Raw genomic sequence first — 16,939 nt, 5'->3', positions numbered from 1 at the left:
AAGTGTACACAAACACAATCTGATTAGAGTATTGCCTCTAGTGCTTGCTCCCAAATAAAACTATGGAAACTTATCAACATCTTTTCATGGAGATAAAGGCACTAATTCTAAATGCTCAGCCTGCAACAGTTATGATGGATTATGAAAAAGCAGCCATGAATTCTGTTGCAGAATGCTATGCAGGGATAGATGTACAAGGATGTTTTTATCATTTTTCTCAGAGCATATACAGAAAAGTACAAGCTCTTGGATTTCAGGAAAGATATCAAAATGATTCAGAGTTTGCAATGTCCGTTAGAATGGTAGCTGCTTTGGCTTTTGTGCCGCTTTCTTACACTGTGCAGGTTTTTGAAGAACTTCAAGAACTTACAGAAGATGACGACATGAATCAATTGTTAGATTATTTTGAAGATAACTACATTGGCAGAAGAACACGTCGAAGCCGAGCTAATCCTGTCTTTATTCCTCAAGTTTGGAGTGTACACAGCCATGTTCAAAATGAATTACCTCGCACTAACAACAGCGTTGAAGGTTGGCATCGAAAAATGCAAGCTGCCGTTGCTGCTGACCATCCAAACATTTGGCGCTTTTTGACAATCCTTCAAAGAGAGCAATCATTCCTGAACGTGATAATTTCTCAGCAACTTGGAGGACATCCAGCTTAACCAACTTGAAAGAAATATCGTGACTGCAATGCTCGGATTATGAACATTGTTAATGACTTTGCTAATAGAGAGCACTTAGAATACTTGCAAGGGATTGCACATAACATTCAGCTGTAATCTTATAAATATAACATATTTTATGGTAATATAACATTATGATATGATGATTTTACTATTGAATATTCCAGGACAAGTATATATTTTCAAGGCTGAGAATCATTTACTAAAATAAAAATTTAAAATAAATTCTTTTGAAATTTATTTTAATTTATTATTTACTCTTGGGATATAACAATTATATAGAGGGGGGTAATGGCAAGGGGGTAATATACCGGGGGGGGGGGGGAATTGATAGGGGGGCTAATGGCAGGGGAGTAGTTGCATGGGGGTTATATACCGGGGGGGGGGGTAATTTCCTAGACCCATCAAAATCTTATAAAAACTACAGGTTCTAGAGTGGGAAAAAAACTCTGCCAATTACATGTAAGATCACCTCATAAATAATCATAGGTCTCACTCATAATAATAAATCATTCCACTTCTTGATGGTATAAACCAATTTACCAAATGTGATTAAAGAATTTGTCATAAATAGTCTCTCAGGTGGTAAGCAGCTCGGCCAAAATTATTCAAGACTACCTCATTAATATGCATAGATCTTGCAAATAACACAACACATTATATATGCAGATGATACATTCCTATTTACCATGCTTGATCAAAATATAATCATACAGTTGCGTAAGTGTTTAAAAGCTCAACCAATCAAATACAAAATCAATAATTAATAAAACATGGATCTTACTCATAATGATTTAGGACTATTTACCAAGTTTGATCAAAGCTCGATCAGAAATACAATCTCCTAGAGTGGTAAAAAAACAGCCAATCACTTTCAAGATCATGTCATTAATATGTGAGGATCTAGTTTATTAATGAACTTATCAGAAATCTTTATATAAACACATATTCCAAATTTTATCAGAATCAGATAAAAAATCTAGCCTTTTGAGTGGTAACAAAGTCAGCCAATCAGGCATAAGATTACATCATTAGTATGCAAGGATCTTGCTCTGTCTCCAACCAATCCACAATCTTGATGATATAAACCCATATTTCAAGTTGTATCAAAACTGAATCAGAAATATATCATCCAAATGGTAGAATGCTCACCCAATTACACACAAGATCACTTCATTAATATGCTGGATTTCAATCTTGACCAAATTCATTGGAGACTTTGACTATGTAAGCATATATTCCAAGTTTGATCAAAATCAGGTCATGCATATGGACTTGAGAGTGGTAACAAGTAAATTATCATGAACAGCCAACTAGTGATAGGCAATGCATAGCATATGCAGTGCTGTACCATATGCTCTCTTGGCATTCTGGCCAGGTGAGCTAATAAAAGTACTGACAAGTTTTTAATTAATAAGCAAGACTGATACTATCTTGTTAGCATTTATATCTATGTTGTCAGTAAAGTTTGAGCGAAAGTAATCATTCAAATGGATATGTTCATTAAGAAGCAATGAATTCTGCGATGCTGCATACAATGTTGATGTCTTCATAATAATATCACACTGTATAATAGACGATGCAATAAATTATTTACATTAAGCCTATAAATCAAGTGTTATTTTGTAACTAGAAAAGTACTTCTAGCGCAATGACATTCTACAACTATGAGCATACAAGGGACAATGAAAATACATCACCTAGTGTTTATAACTGTGAGAATTTCTCCCTTTTTGAAACTCAGATCTCCTGGTTGGTCAGCTTTGTAATCATACAGCGCTTCAAACCAACTTCCCTGAAAAAAAATAAAAAAACATAACGGAGAACATTAAGGAGAATTGATATTTGTACTGCTTCTCAGTTCTCAGTTACTTTTTAACCTGTTAAATACATCCAATATACATGAAATAAATGTATAGCAAAACAAGAATGTTTACATACAGATATTATGACTGCCTTTCCTTCCTCCTCCTCCTCCTCTTCTTCTTCTTCCTCCTCCTCCTCTTCCTCCTCCTCATCATCCTCATCCTCTTTCTTGGTTTTTCTTTATCAGAAAATCATAAGTAATACATGAATTAATTTGTATTTTGATTTTTTCCAGATTAGTTGATTACAAGATATTCCAAACCTTCCAAATTTCAAAACTGGGATGCAGCTAAGAAAAAGCAAGAAATCTGTCAAAATCAGTGTTTCTCCTAACACTAATAATCATGCTCCTGTGTCAATAACATCAGAAACCACAATTCCAATGCTGACAGATGAACCAACATTTCTAAATAACATCCCAATTACTTATATCATCTGTACTCACTTATAAGTCAAGTCCAACTGCACAGACCCAGATCTGGCATCATGTGTGCCAGCAAATCTGGGTCTGTGCAGTTTGTCAGGAGTAATCATTATAACAAATAACACAGGCCTTGATCTGCAGGTGCATTATGCTAAGTCAGATCAGGATCTATGTTGTGTGCAGTTGGACTCGACTCATAGGTGAGTATATATGGTACTAAGGACAATGCTAATATAGCTAAATTTAAACTTGTTTCAAAACAAGACATCTAAAATGAAGCAAGAGAATAAAATGACAAAATTCATATTTTGATGTACTCTTTAGTGTGTTCTCTTACTTAAAATGACCAGAAGTCTTTAATGTTTTTTTTTATAACATTGATTGCAATTATTAGGAAATCTTGAATCCATTATATGACTGTTGATGCATTTTTAATGAATTCTGAAAACAGAGTTAGATGTAATACATTTTAGCCTCATAATGATCTAAAAAAGTTACGAGCCTTTGGATAATAACACAACTGCAAATTATATCATAGCAAAAATTAAAAGACTAAATACGAGTAACATGAACAGAACATGTTATGCCCACCCCTCATGCTTAAAAGTTCTCTTTGTAGATAACTGAAGATTTTGATCAGAAACCACTTTTCTACTTTCAGTCAGTGACATTGACCTTTGACTCCAAGGCTTCTTCCTCATCTTAAAAGCAAGCTATCCAAATGTTTGGTAACTGAAGATGGTGGAAAACTTGAGTTAGTGTGCCCAAACAAATTTTCTTCTTTCATTCACAGCAACCTGGACCTTTGACCTTCTGAATCCCAAATCAACAGGGTTCTTCCTTACCCTGATTGCAGGTCATCTACAAAGTTCGGTAACTCTAGATACTGTAGAAGAAGAGTTGTGGTGCAGAAAACATTTTTCTCCTTTCAGTGACAGTGACCTTGACCTCCACCTTTTGGAGTGCATATAACACTCTGTCTTATGGCAGGTATTGAAAAATCTATTTGTTCAAACGAAAAGCTAACCAACAATTGTCTTCACTTAGATGTAAATGAATGAAGCATGCATATTAGCTCTGGGAATGCTTGAAATGAAATTAACAGGGCTGATATGCACAACTGCAACCTAGTGTGGCATATATACATTCTGTATATTTACTTCACTACCAGGTAAGGGAATTTTCTTATGTTTGATAGACCTGTAGTTCAATAACCACTTCTAGGTAACAGAATCTGTTTATATGCCACTGCTTGCAATAAATCACTAATACTCTAGTTTTTAAGGAGATATGTGCTGATTTATTACTCTCCAATTGCATCCAGAGCAAACATGCATGCACCAACATTTACATTTTGACTAAGTTTCGACAAAAGAAGGTAAAATCATTCAGATCTCTGTAACACCAGAACTTTTCAACTATTCAGTTTACATTTATGCTTCAAACATATGCTTTTAACACCTCTATGCTGTCATAACTTTACAATAGATTACCATTCTTAGTAAATGGAGATTAAAAACATTACAACTCTACAGTTATCCCTGTCTAAATGATGCAGTTACAATCAAATGTTTTACTTTGATGGAGTTTCTTTCTTCTTAGGTTTTGCATCTTCCTCTTCTTCTTCCTCCTCCTCATCTTCTTCTTCCTCTCCCACCTCTTCTTCCACCTCCTCTTCCTCCACTTCTTCCTCCTCCCCCTCTTCTTCTTCTTCCTCCTCCTCCTCTTCTTCTTCTTCTTCCTCCTCCTCTTCTTCCTCCACTTCTTTTTTCTTATCTGCTGGAACCCCTTTTTGCTTGTCAGCATCTGCAATTTAAATACGATATATGTATTATTTACTTATAATTTAAAGCAATATTACTTTTGTAAAACCTTTAGCACAGCAGACATTTAAACAAAGTACCTGTTCCTTTCCTTGCAAGAAATTTATTTGGAATTTATAAATTGCATAATCAGTAGCCATCTGGCATAGCAAACTGTACCAAATTACTTTGTGCTCAGTGTCCTCAAAACCAAGTACTCATAATCTTTGTTTATCAATTACTTAAAGCAGCACTACTACATAATATAAAATAATATAAAATTCCATGAAATTCAAAAGGAGAACTCACAACATTCTGCTCCATAAGGTATGTGTCAAACATTTTGACTTGCGTAGATAATCTAAGTCAAACTTCCAGATTTCAAAAGTGGTGACTTCACTTTTGATTCTATAAATTGGGCAAGGGAATAATGTAGACATATTTTAATAACTGCGGCTGTTAGGGTAGAACCTCATGATTCCATGTAAACATTGAGAATTAGCAAAGATGTATATCCCAGAAGAAGAAATTTGTTTTGTGAAAAGTCCACCTGTACAAAGTTTGATCAAGAAGGAGAAAGAGGAAATAGAAGACAGTACAAAAGATACAGTTCGATGCTTCCAACCTCTATGGAAAATGGCTTAAAGTAAGCTGATCTGAGAGACTGTTTCAAAACCCTTATAAAAACACCGGATTATTAATGATCTAAATGGCACCATAATTTCCAACTAATGCTTGTAGCAAGTTTAAATCAAAATATTTTACATTAATGATGGAGGAATGACTATGCAATCAATATAACGAATCAAGTTATTATTACTAAAAATTGACCTGAAGAGTGAAGGTGTAAAAATATAGTTTCATCATTTTTACCTTTAACTGAGTGTATGACTGTGGTGCATGCTATCTATGTAGCTGGAAACTGTTTCCAATGTCATTAATATTGATTCTTTCCAAGAACAGTTACTGCACCATTCAGTTGCTATACTCAACATTTCTTTGCTGCACATTGTATGGACTGCTGATGCATTCAGCAGGGTATCATTAGAATACAATTTAGTACTTTAAAATCATCATATAATGGAAGAAATCAAATTTCTTGTTGCCAATGTTAGCAGACTGAATACATTGTAATGAGGAAATCAGCTATCACAATACCCACAGTTTCACACACAAACTAAAAAATTGAAGCTTTCTTTTACAAATATAAAACTGGAGGAAACAACAACAACAACAACAACAATAATAATAATAATAATAATAATGAGAACTTTGTATAGTGCCTAATCTTTAGAAGCTCTAAGCACTTTACAACATTAGACAACACCTATAACATAAAAGAAAACATAAAATGATATTATTACAACAACAAAAAACACCACGAAATTAAAAAAACAAAACATTCTGAAAATATTTAAGGTAGGGAACATTATTAGGTCTTTAAGTTTGTTCTTGCAGTCAAAATAAGAGTTTTAAAAGCACTCTTGAATGGGATCACTGTGTCTTTGTGTCTAAGTTCAGTGGGCAATTCATTCCACATTGCTGGGCCCTGGTATGCAAAAGAATGTTGTCCATATGACTTTGTTTGCGTAGTGGGAATAATGAGTATACGATTGTCAGAAGAGGAGCATAAGTATCTTGCTGGTGTGTGCACATGGGTGAGGTCAGATAGGTATGTTGGACTGGATTCCATCAGTGAAACGTATCACAGAGAACCAATTTTGTGTTTGAATCTGGATCAAATGGATAGCCAGTGTAGGGTACAGAGCAGCGGGGAGGTGTGCTCTGATCATGGTACTCTAAGTATGATCCAAGCAGCTGTGTTTTGAATCTTTTTTTGAAGTTTCTGAAGTAGATATTGAGATGAACCAGACAGAATTGAGTTACAATAGTCCAGTCTTGAAAGTACTAATGAACATACAAGTGTTTTAGTGGCATCAACTGAAAGATATTTGCAAATGGAGCTGATGCATCTCAGCTCAAGATATGCAGCCTTGCATATGTTCATGACATGTTGGTGCAACATGAGAGTACTGTCCAGAGTGACACCTAGGTTTTGTACTGACTGTGTCAATTTTATGTTGGTGTTACTGATATTTATTGTTTGAGGTAAAGGATGTGACTGAGAAAGGCTTTGTGTTGTGATCAGAATGGCCTCAGTTTTATCATCATTCATCTGCAACTTGTTACATGTCTTTTCGCTATCCAAAGCAGAGAGAATGTCATTAACTACTTTTAGAAGAGTAGTTTCAGTACTGTGGCAAGGGCAATATGCAGATTATACATTGCTAAAAAGACTGTTTGAATTCAGATGAGATACAAGGTGGGATAGAACATCCTTTTCTAAAAATTTTATATGAATGGGAGATTAGAAACTGGGCAATAAATCATTATGGTCAAGTGTTGGTTTCTTCAGCAGAGGCTTTACAATGGCAGTTTTGAAAAATGATGGGAATTCCCCGGATGAGAGAGAGGTATTAAAAACATCAGTTAGTGAAGGCAATACTGGATCTAAGCACTCAAGCTGCAGTGATGTTGGAATTGGATCAAGTTCACATGACTTTGGTGCACTCTGCATCAAGACTGTACATACAAAATCCATAGTGACAGGTTCAAATGCTGCTAATGGTTGCCGCTCAAATTCTGTATCCCAACTGTATGGTGATGATGAATCAATTGAAATTGTGTTGTCAAGCTTATCTCTAATGGTTTGTACTTTGTCACGGAAGAAATTTGCAAACAGGTCCAGAAGGTCGACTAGAGAGAAGGTAGTTGGAAGTGGTGTACATTCATTCCATCACATTAGCTTGTTAGTAAACTCGAAGAGCTCTTTGCAGCTGGAACTTTCCATGATCTTAGTACTGTAGTGGGCTGATTTCACTGCATGGACCATGTTTGTGATGTTCTTCTTAGCGCCTTCATACATTTGCTTATGAATCGTGAGCCTTGTGGAAAACCAAAGCCTCTCAGCTTTATGGCAGTCTCTTTTAGCAGTGCGAAGCTGGTCCCTAACACTGCTATACCATGGAGAACACTTTTGAATTGATACTCTGCACTTGGTGGCCTGGGCATGTTTGTTGAGCAATGAACGTGGGCAGTTATCAAGTTGTTCTGCTGTAGGAGGTAGGCAAGTTGTTAGGTTTGCTTGGATGTCATGCATTAGTTTGGTTCTATTTATCATACAGAGGTTTCTCTTAGTAGCAGATAAAGATGGAGGGTTAGGGACCGATATGTCAAGATGGCATATAATGCTGAGGTGATCTGATGCAAGTTCATGGGATACCAGGGAGGAACATAGAATATTATCATCAGGTCTATGAAGAGTCCAGTTTAAAATGTGACCATGTTTATGGGTGGGTTGGTTAACTGACTGTTTGAGGTTGAAAACATTAATGGAATCTAGGAGTGTTGATGTGTTTGGGTGTCCGAGACAGTGAAAGTGAAAGTTGAAATCTCCAAGAATAATCAGGTTGCCACCTATCAATTTCCATGCCCAGGAGATTCGGAAACTGCTCCAGCGTGTGTTTTTTACTAGGAGGAGGACGGTATAGGCAGAAAAAAAATGGACTGACCTTTGTTCAAGTGTAAGTGTGGTTTGGACTAGTTATTGGGACAACGATAATAACATGCAAAATTCATATGTTGTTATTTGTGGTTTACATTTTCTCGTTCTCTACTTGTATGTACCCCACAACCATCCCTTCTACAGTCATGACAACTGAATGTATGTGTTTTTTTAAATTGGAAGACAACTGGAGCATCATATTAGAAAGGGTTGATGGAAAACAATGTTTTACCTAGAGCTGCTGTTATTTATAATTATTATAAAAGTAAACTTAGTATTGAAGTTTGCTTTTAAAATTTTGCTGATGTAGCAATATGTGTGGTTTGTAGCTGTATCAAATGTATGTAAATTTGTTTTGTGTTTCTCATGTCATTACAGCTGTTTCATAAAAGGTGTACTTTGTCAACCAATCAGAGACATTTCTCAAAATGTTGACATTGTTTGAAATACTTTCATAATTATCAGAGAGTAATAATATTATTTAAAAAAATAAGTTACTTTAATCCTCATGAATCTTTTAGAAATGTGGGGATTATGTCCTCCTGCCTGTCTGTCCATCCATTATTAACATAATGTATCTCTTACATCATTAGACAATGACTTTAAACTTTGGAATATGATTCAGGAATTTCTTAAAAATACAAATATTTGAAGTATTTTTTTGTGGAAATCTAAAAATTTGTTTTATCTTCAAAGCAAGGGCTGTGACTTATGCAGTGGACTTTTGGGTTACACTTTCTATTCCATGCCTGTATACTTCCCCTGAGTAACTACTTGGAAACTGTTGAGATCCCCAGTCAATAAACCGTATGTGGTTCTAACAGACATGAGACAGTATATCCAATGAAGACTGTGGGTCATGGCACTTAGGTTGTGGACTTTCCCTCCTTCTCAAGTCATAACTTGGAAACAGATGAGATCACATCATCTAACCATTTATTGGTTGAAGGTCATGAGAACAAACCAGATACATTTCCGGTATAGACCCCGAGGAAGGAGATTTGCTCTTGGGTCATCACATGGAAATTGTTGTATATTTTGATGCCATCTTCAAGATCAAAGCGACAGACTTTGAGAGGTGTTTCAACATGCTTTTGCCATTAAACTATGTTAAATATTGGGTGCTTTCAGAATGTGCAACTCTGCCACATTGGATATAAAATTTTCATTAATGAGTATTTTCATCAATGGGAATTTTCATTAATTTTCTGTGCGTGCAGCTATAGCAGTATATGATTAATAAAGCATGAAATGGAAAATAAAGCTGTTTTCTCTGAAGATTTCTTTCTTAAAATCACTTTCCATTAATTTAAATAGGACACTAATTTTGGTAGCAAAAGTACTTTCTGTATGAACATATTTGTGAAATAGGCTTAGAATATGAGAAGCGTTCCAGATGCTGGAGTTTCATAGGGAGTGAGACATGGCATATATAGTATCATACGTTATTCATCTGTCCTCGATTAACTTATATAGTGACAATGGTTCAGTTCTGATAACAATCAGATCAAAAATACACTTTCACATCTATAGAAATGACTATATTTAGTTAAACATTCAAAGAGTATATTTAAGCAAGTTCTATTTTTTAAGCTTCCATAGCAACCATTAAACTCCATAGCAACCATATAATATCATGCCATTAAGTTGCCAGTGTATGGGGGTTACTTTGTTGATCTATATCTGTGGATCCATCTGTCTTACTTTTTCATGCTAAAATCAGCTCCTATACAGCTTCACATGTAAACATTAAACTTGTACTATCGGTGAATTTGGAATGAGTATAGTTGTGTACCATATAAATAAACCGATAGAGAACTCAATGTTTTATTCTTTTATTTTACAAGAGAGAGAGAGAGAGAAAGAGAGATAAATGTGAAAATGAAGTCTTTCGATCAGTAACACATTTAGATGACTCCCATTGTCCCTTTATACAACAAATTACTTGCTTTATCCAGTGCTCTAAAACTGCCAATAAAAACTGCTTTACTTAAAGGAGAGTACATTACTATATATTAAAACTATTTCACCCCATCAGCAACAGTAGTATACAGTCTTTTATTATCACATAAATTAAAGCATCAAGCTTAGTTTTTTGATGGGGTAAGCCCTATTACGTTGAAGTTTGACCATTTTTAAACACAACTTTCAACATTAGAGTGAACACAAGCTTAATTTCAATTTATTTTTACATTTCAAATCAAACAAAGAAGACGAAAACAACAAAAAATTTAAAAAGTTATGCTGTAGATGCCTTTAAAATACTTACTACAGTATTACTTTAAAGTGCAAAAGTACCTGTACTCCTTAGAACATTTTTCTAGCACATCAAAAATGTTAGCATGTAAAATTCTGAGCCTTTCCACCCAAACACTTTAAGTAAAATCTAAAATTAATAAATGTACTAAATAAGTTACTAAGAAGATAGAAAATTTAAGCTTTAATAAATTCTCTATGATAATTATCTTAAATTTCTTCTTGTGTGATCTTTATTTGTGAACCTAAACAGAATCATATTTTAAGGATCAGTTTGAGAAGACCAAGAAAACTGAATCCCCTATTTCTGTGGGAAACCAAGAATAGTGAATACCCTATTTCTATGGGAAACCAAGAATACTGAATCCCCTATTTCTATGGACAACCAAAAATACTGATTCCACTATTTCTAATGGGAAACCAAGAATACTGAATCCCCTATTTATATGGGAAACCAAGAATACTGGATACCCTATTTCTCTGGGAAACCAAGTATATGTGCATGTGGAGTGGACCCAATATAACTTATCAACTATGTTTTACCCACTCACTGGCATATCAGCTATGTTTCACCCTCAATGGCAGATCAATTATGTTCTACCCACTCACTGGCATATCAGCTGTTCCACCCAGTCATTGGCATATCAACTATGTTCCACCCACTCACTGGCATATCAGCTATGTTCCACCCTCAATGGCAGATCAATTATGTTCTACCCACTCACTGGCATATCAGCTGTTCCACCCACTCACTGGCATATCAACTATGTTCCACCCACTCACTGGCATATCAGCTATGTTCCACCCTCAATGGCAGATCAATTATGTTCTACCCACTCACTGGCATATCAGCTGTTCCACCCAGTCATTGGCATATCAACTATGTTCCACCCACTCACTGGCATATCAGCTATGTTCCACCCTCAATGGCAGATCAATTATGTTCTACTCACTCACTGGCATATCAGCTGTTCCACCCACTCACTGGCATATCAACTATGTTCCACCCACTCACTGGCATATCAGCTATGTTCACCCTCAATGGCAGATCAATTATGTTCTACCCACTCACTAGCATATCAACTATGTTCCACCCACTCACTGGCATATCAACTATGTTCCATCCACTCACTGTCATATCAACTATGTTCCACCCACTCACTGGCATATCAGCTATGTTCCACCCTCAATGGCAGATCAATTATGCTCTACCCACTCACTGGCATATCAGCTGTTCTACCCACTCACTGGCATATCAACTATGTGCTGTCTACTCATTGGTATATCAACTATGCTTGCTCAATCACTGGCACAAGATGACTTACTAACTGCTCAAAATTACACAGCCTTGTGTATGGCTGGGGTTTTAGTGATCTATCGGCAATATTAATGATCTTGGTATGGCTGGGGTTTTAGTGATCTATTGGCAATATCAATGATCTTGGTATGGCTGGGTTTTTAGTGATCTAATGGCAATATTAATGATCTTGGTATGGCTGGGTTTTTAGTGATCTAATGGCAATATCAATGATCTTGGTATGGCTGGGGTTTTAGTGATCTATTGGCAATATCAATGATCTTGGTATGTCTGGGTTTTTAGTGATCTATTGGCAATATCAATGATCTTGGTTAGCAGATTAGCTGTAATTTTGAGCATGCATCAGTATATCAGGTTCTTTAAATGAAAGATTTTGTTGTGAAAACCTATCAACATACTTCAACAGCACCATTGAGTCATTGCTAAAATTGTGTCAAAATTGGACAAAAAAATTAGAAAAGTTTCAGCAAGACGAATTTGTGTAATATACGCAGAACTGTCTAGGTATCAGAGTTCAGGAAGTAAATAAGGAGTAGAAAAGTTATTGCATAAACAAATAAACTGTCAACTGACCCACTGTCTAATTGATCAGTAGTCCAAGTAGAACACTTGTATGCAGCAGGTTACTGATAGCTGTAGATAGGTCAATTAATTTAACCACTGGTTATCCCTTTCATTTATCTAAGCTCTTTGTGTCCTCACACATGGCAGGAGAAATCAGCATCTGAGCCAAGCGGTTACAAAGCACAATTCATTCACAGTAAACCAGAACTTTTGTTTCTGTCCCATCTGTCTACTTGTCAGCAAATACTTCCTTAGGTATAGTTTAGGTATACAGTTTTAATGCCCACCACAATCAACCTATTCACTGTTTTTGCCTTTCAAAGTCTTTTTCCTTAAGTACAATCAAAATAATAAAACATTATAATTAGCTTCTTGTCTCATATTAAGATGGTACAAACAGTGGAAATCATATTTAGGATTTATATTTAATTTAACACTATTCTTGGTCCCTTGAACCAGATGTTATTGAACATAATAGTTGTTATATAAACACTATATTTGCTTTGTTTTAGTTGGCAATCATATAATCTGAACACGGGTACCTAGATGGGACTGGTGATCTATTGTCTAAAAAGAATTTTCAGGAATTCAAGATAAAATCTCTTTCTTGTATTTAACTGCTGAGTGTTGAACCACTGCTGATATTCTTAAGCAACATGAGTTTGAATTCAACCACTGTGACAGCCATACTAGATGCAAGATGGGCACCGTTTACATTTAGGTCAAACCATATTTTACAGAAAACACCATGTTTGTATGACCATCCATTTTGGAGAATCAGTGACAACAATTTCAGTACGTTTATTGTGATAGTCATACCTGAAGTCAGATTGGCACATTTCTTAATCAGGGTCAATCATATATCACAATTAGTCATCTGGTGAAGACCCCATATCAATATGACATTCCATTTAGGATGGACAGCAATAACAAGATTTTCAAGATGGCTGTCATGGAGATGATATTTGATGTCAGGTGGGCACCATTTTCATTTAGCATCAAGTAGACACTGTAAGAATTTTTCTGGTGAATACCCAATGCTGATATGACTTTCCAACTAGGAGGGGTTACAGGGTTCATACCGAATTCTGAATGATAAGTTCAAAGACTTTTTCAAAATTTTCAATGACCACAAACATAGATTTCCAAGACCTATTTTCTCTAACATTTTGTATACATGTTATGTTACATGAGAAAACAACGAATGCAAAATACTACAATATTGTTTAATGATGAAATGAAACTGAACGGGTCATCAAAAGAAAGAAACCAGGAAATCTTGACTACATCTGAATCTAACAAACTTGGACAAATGTATTTGTGATTATGGAAAGAAATTAAAATATTTGGGCTTATTTCAATTTTCAAAGACATTTAAAGACCTCAGGGTAATCAAACTTTCAAGGCCTTGAAAATGCTACCTCACTTTTGCCAAACTGTCAAAGACATTCAGAGACCATACTGAATATTGAATATCAGATTGGCACATTTCTTACTTAAGACCCACTAAACACCAAGAATTGTTTTGGTGAAAACCCCATGGTGATATTAGTTTCTGTTAGCAATAACAATATTTTCAAGACAGATGCTGTAATGGTCATATTGGCTCCTTGTAGGAACTATTTTCATTGGGACCAATCAGATGTCATAAGAAGTCCTCAGTGAAAACTCCATGTTGTTATGACCATCATTCAGCTGGAGTAGCAATAACAAGATTTTCAATAAGCTCACCCATCATGGTGGCCATACTGCATGTCATGGGAGCATCATTTTTGTTCAGGGAAAAATAGACATTGTGAGAAGACTTCTGATGAAGACCCTGTGTTAACATAGTTTTCTTTTCAGGAAAAGAAGCAATAAAAAGAGTTTTAAGATGGCTGCCATATTGGCCATTTTGGATGTCAGATCTACAACATTTTTACTAAGGAACAACTTGACATCATGAGAAGTCTTTTTTTAAAAAAAACCAGTGCTGATAATAACCATCCATTCAAAAGAATTAACTAAAATAAGATTCTCAAGACGGCCATTGTGGCAGCCATATTGGATGTTTGAGCAGCACAATTTTCATTTAGGACCAACCAGACCTTGGGATGAATGTGTGTGTAAAGTTTCATGGAAATTCTCCAGGTAGTTTAAGAGTAGCAAACCTACCAACCCTATCAAGTCCTTCTCAGTAAGGCAGTTGACCTTCTTCCATACATTGGACCAGTTTTTAGTAAGGTGTAACAAAATATCTTGATCATGCAGACATTATGCATCACAAAATATGTGCAATTTAAAGTGTCTGAGGTACTCTGGTAAAGTTAGTCTGATTCCATGAACAATTGCACTGAATCTAATATGAAACCCATGTCTGAATTATACACAGACAAGCCAGTATCCAGATTTTAACACAAACAATTGTATTTCCATAATTTGTGCTTTAATTCCAGAAATCCATATTTTCAGGGCAGACTTACAGCAAAGACAGACATCAGGTGATGGTGGACAATGGACAACAGGCCAGCCCATAAGCTTTTTCTAGAATATGACCAGTAGATAAAGAAATTTGTTTTGCAGTGCAACATGATGTGAGAGGTTTTTTCCCTCTGACCCAAACAGTACAGTGTTAGGCTTCTGAATTCTATTCAGCTGCAATATCAAAAGTACTCCCTTGGTACCCAAGAGCACTTGTTAACAAGAAATTGTGCTCATAATCCTAATAATAATAGCCAAAGCCTGATTACTTTAAAATGTACTCCACTTACAGCATGATACAGTATGCTATATCACATCATCTTTCAGATCAATGACAATTTATGCCTAGCTTGATCCAAATCTTACCACTGTTAACAAGCCATAAGGCTTATGATACAGTAATCAAATCAAGATACTATACTGAAAATGTATGTATTTATCCCAAGACATAGTGCTTCACAATCAAATCCTTTAATGAACAATATCAAGTCTACATCATCAATTGTTTGCAAAATAAGTTTTTGAATCTATACTCTGTATGTCTACTAATCTTGGGTATGTATGATGTTAAGGATCACAAGGTTATAAGTTAAACCTCACAATGTTATTTTTATCCTACTTGTACTCTTCTTACACGCAAATTTCATCAAACAGGGTAATATTCTTACTAAAAGTTTCAATATCATTTACATACATGTTGTCTGTTTTCTCTTTCACCTTTACTTTTAACCTTTGGGACCATTACACTTCTTTGACCTTTACCTCTGAATTCTGATCCCTCAATACGTAGGCATCTTATATTGTAATACACAAACTTAAGTAAAATATCTGATGATAAGCAATTAAAGCAAAAGTTTCACCTGGCATAATTACCTCCCTTGAACTGCTGGCCCGCATAGAGGTCATGACTCAAGATTAACTTTCACTAAGCAGAATAAAATAAATATTATATTAATTATAAAAATCACTGATAAATTTAAATACAATTTGTGCTCAAAATGTTTTCTCTTTGACCATTATTTTTAACTTTTGTTACCTTGATACTTTGACCATTATGTATGATATCTATAAAATATACGAGTCGGATGTACCTTTCTTTTCAGTTTCCTCACTTTCCTCTTCCTCATCTTCCTCTTCTTCTTCATCTTCCTCCTCTTCTTCTTCCACCTCTTCCTCTTCAGCTTCCTCTTCTTCCTCCTCCTCTTCCTCCCCTTCTGTTTCTGCTCCTTTAGCATCCTTTTCTAACTCTCTGTAAAGAAGCAAAAAAATACCAAAAGTGACAGGTAATAAGAAAGGCTTAAAAAACATTGAACAGCTTGATTCAAATAGAAATTTTTTAAAATGAATATTATTACACATAGTGACAATCTACAGATAAAAATAATTAAAATAAGTATTTATATGCTGATTATTTACCTGAAGCAACCAGACTGTAAAGATATGTGTCAAGTAGTTGCATGCCTTGAGCTGCATTTTCTCATAATTTAGGGTAAATTTAATTAAAAATAATGTTTAAGTGGTTTTCCTGATGAAATGGAGATAAATATTGCAAACTAAACAACAGAGTCAGAGAACAGAGGAGAACTCTAGGGGATTGCTGTACTGATCTGGCAGAGATTTATAAGTAAAAGAGCTCTGATATCAAGATACTAATTCTTTATACATGTGAAGTAAAATAAACCAATGGGATCACCAGCATCACTGTCTCTAGACAAAGTGGTGAAAACACTGATTGATTGTTTAGGTTTGTTTTCATTGCCCTTTTTACACAGTAGCGGTGATAACATAAAAGAGGAAAAGGGAGCTAAGTGCCTTCTCCAAAGACACAAAGACAATCAACCTAGGCTGGCAAGAGTGGGTACCTAATCTTACAACCTTGTGGATTATGACTCTGACACTAACAACTGGCTATCCCTTAAAGAAATATTTAAAAGGGACTTCTTTTTCCACAGTATGCACCCATTCATTCCAATGGAAGCTGCCATTGTTGTATCTGCA

The 16,939-nt window shown here is 35.3% G+C and overlaps 1 protein-coding gene across 4 annotated transcripts in view; it reads right to left on the bottom strand.

Annotated features, from left to right (window-relative positions):
• Positions 1 to 16,939, bottom strand: part of LOC149804986 (nephrocystin-1-like) — a 147,324-nt gene that overhangs the window by 105,238 nt on the left and 25,147 nt on the right. For all 4 annotated transcript variants that reach the window (XM_089946244.1, XM_089946229.1, XM_089946251.1 and 1 more), the window contains exons 6-9: positions 16,033 to 16,190; positions 4,554 to 4,782; positions 2,628 to 2,730; positions 2,387 to 2,481 (exon numbers count right to left, since the gene is read on the bottom strand). In XM_089946244.1, the coding sequence (XP_089802370.1) occupies positions 2,387 to 2,481; positions 2,628 to 2,730; positions 4,554 to 4,782; positions 16,033 to 16,190 (585 nt within the window). The remainder of the gene's footprint in view (positions 1 to 2,386; positions 2,482 to 2,627; positions 2,731 to 4,553; positions 4,783 to 16,032; positions 16,191 to 16,939) is intronic.

This window comes from Sinohyriopsis cumingii, chromosome 2, assembly GCF_028554795.1.
Source record: "Sinohyriopsis cumingii isolate HCF-2022 chromosome 2, ASM2855479v2, whole genome shotgun sequence".
Classification (NCBI taxonomy): Eukaryota; Metazoa; Mollusca; class Bivalvia; order Unionida; family Unionidae; genus Sinohyriopsis; species Sinohyriopsis cumingii.
The sequence above is the reverse complement of the archived record's forward strand: the minus strand, read 5'-3'. Positions and strand labels throughout refer to the sequence as shown.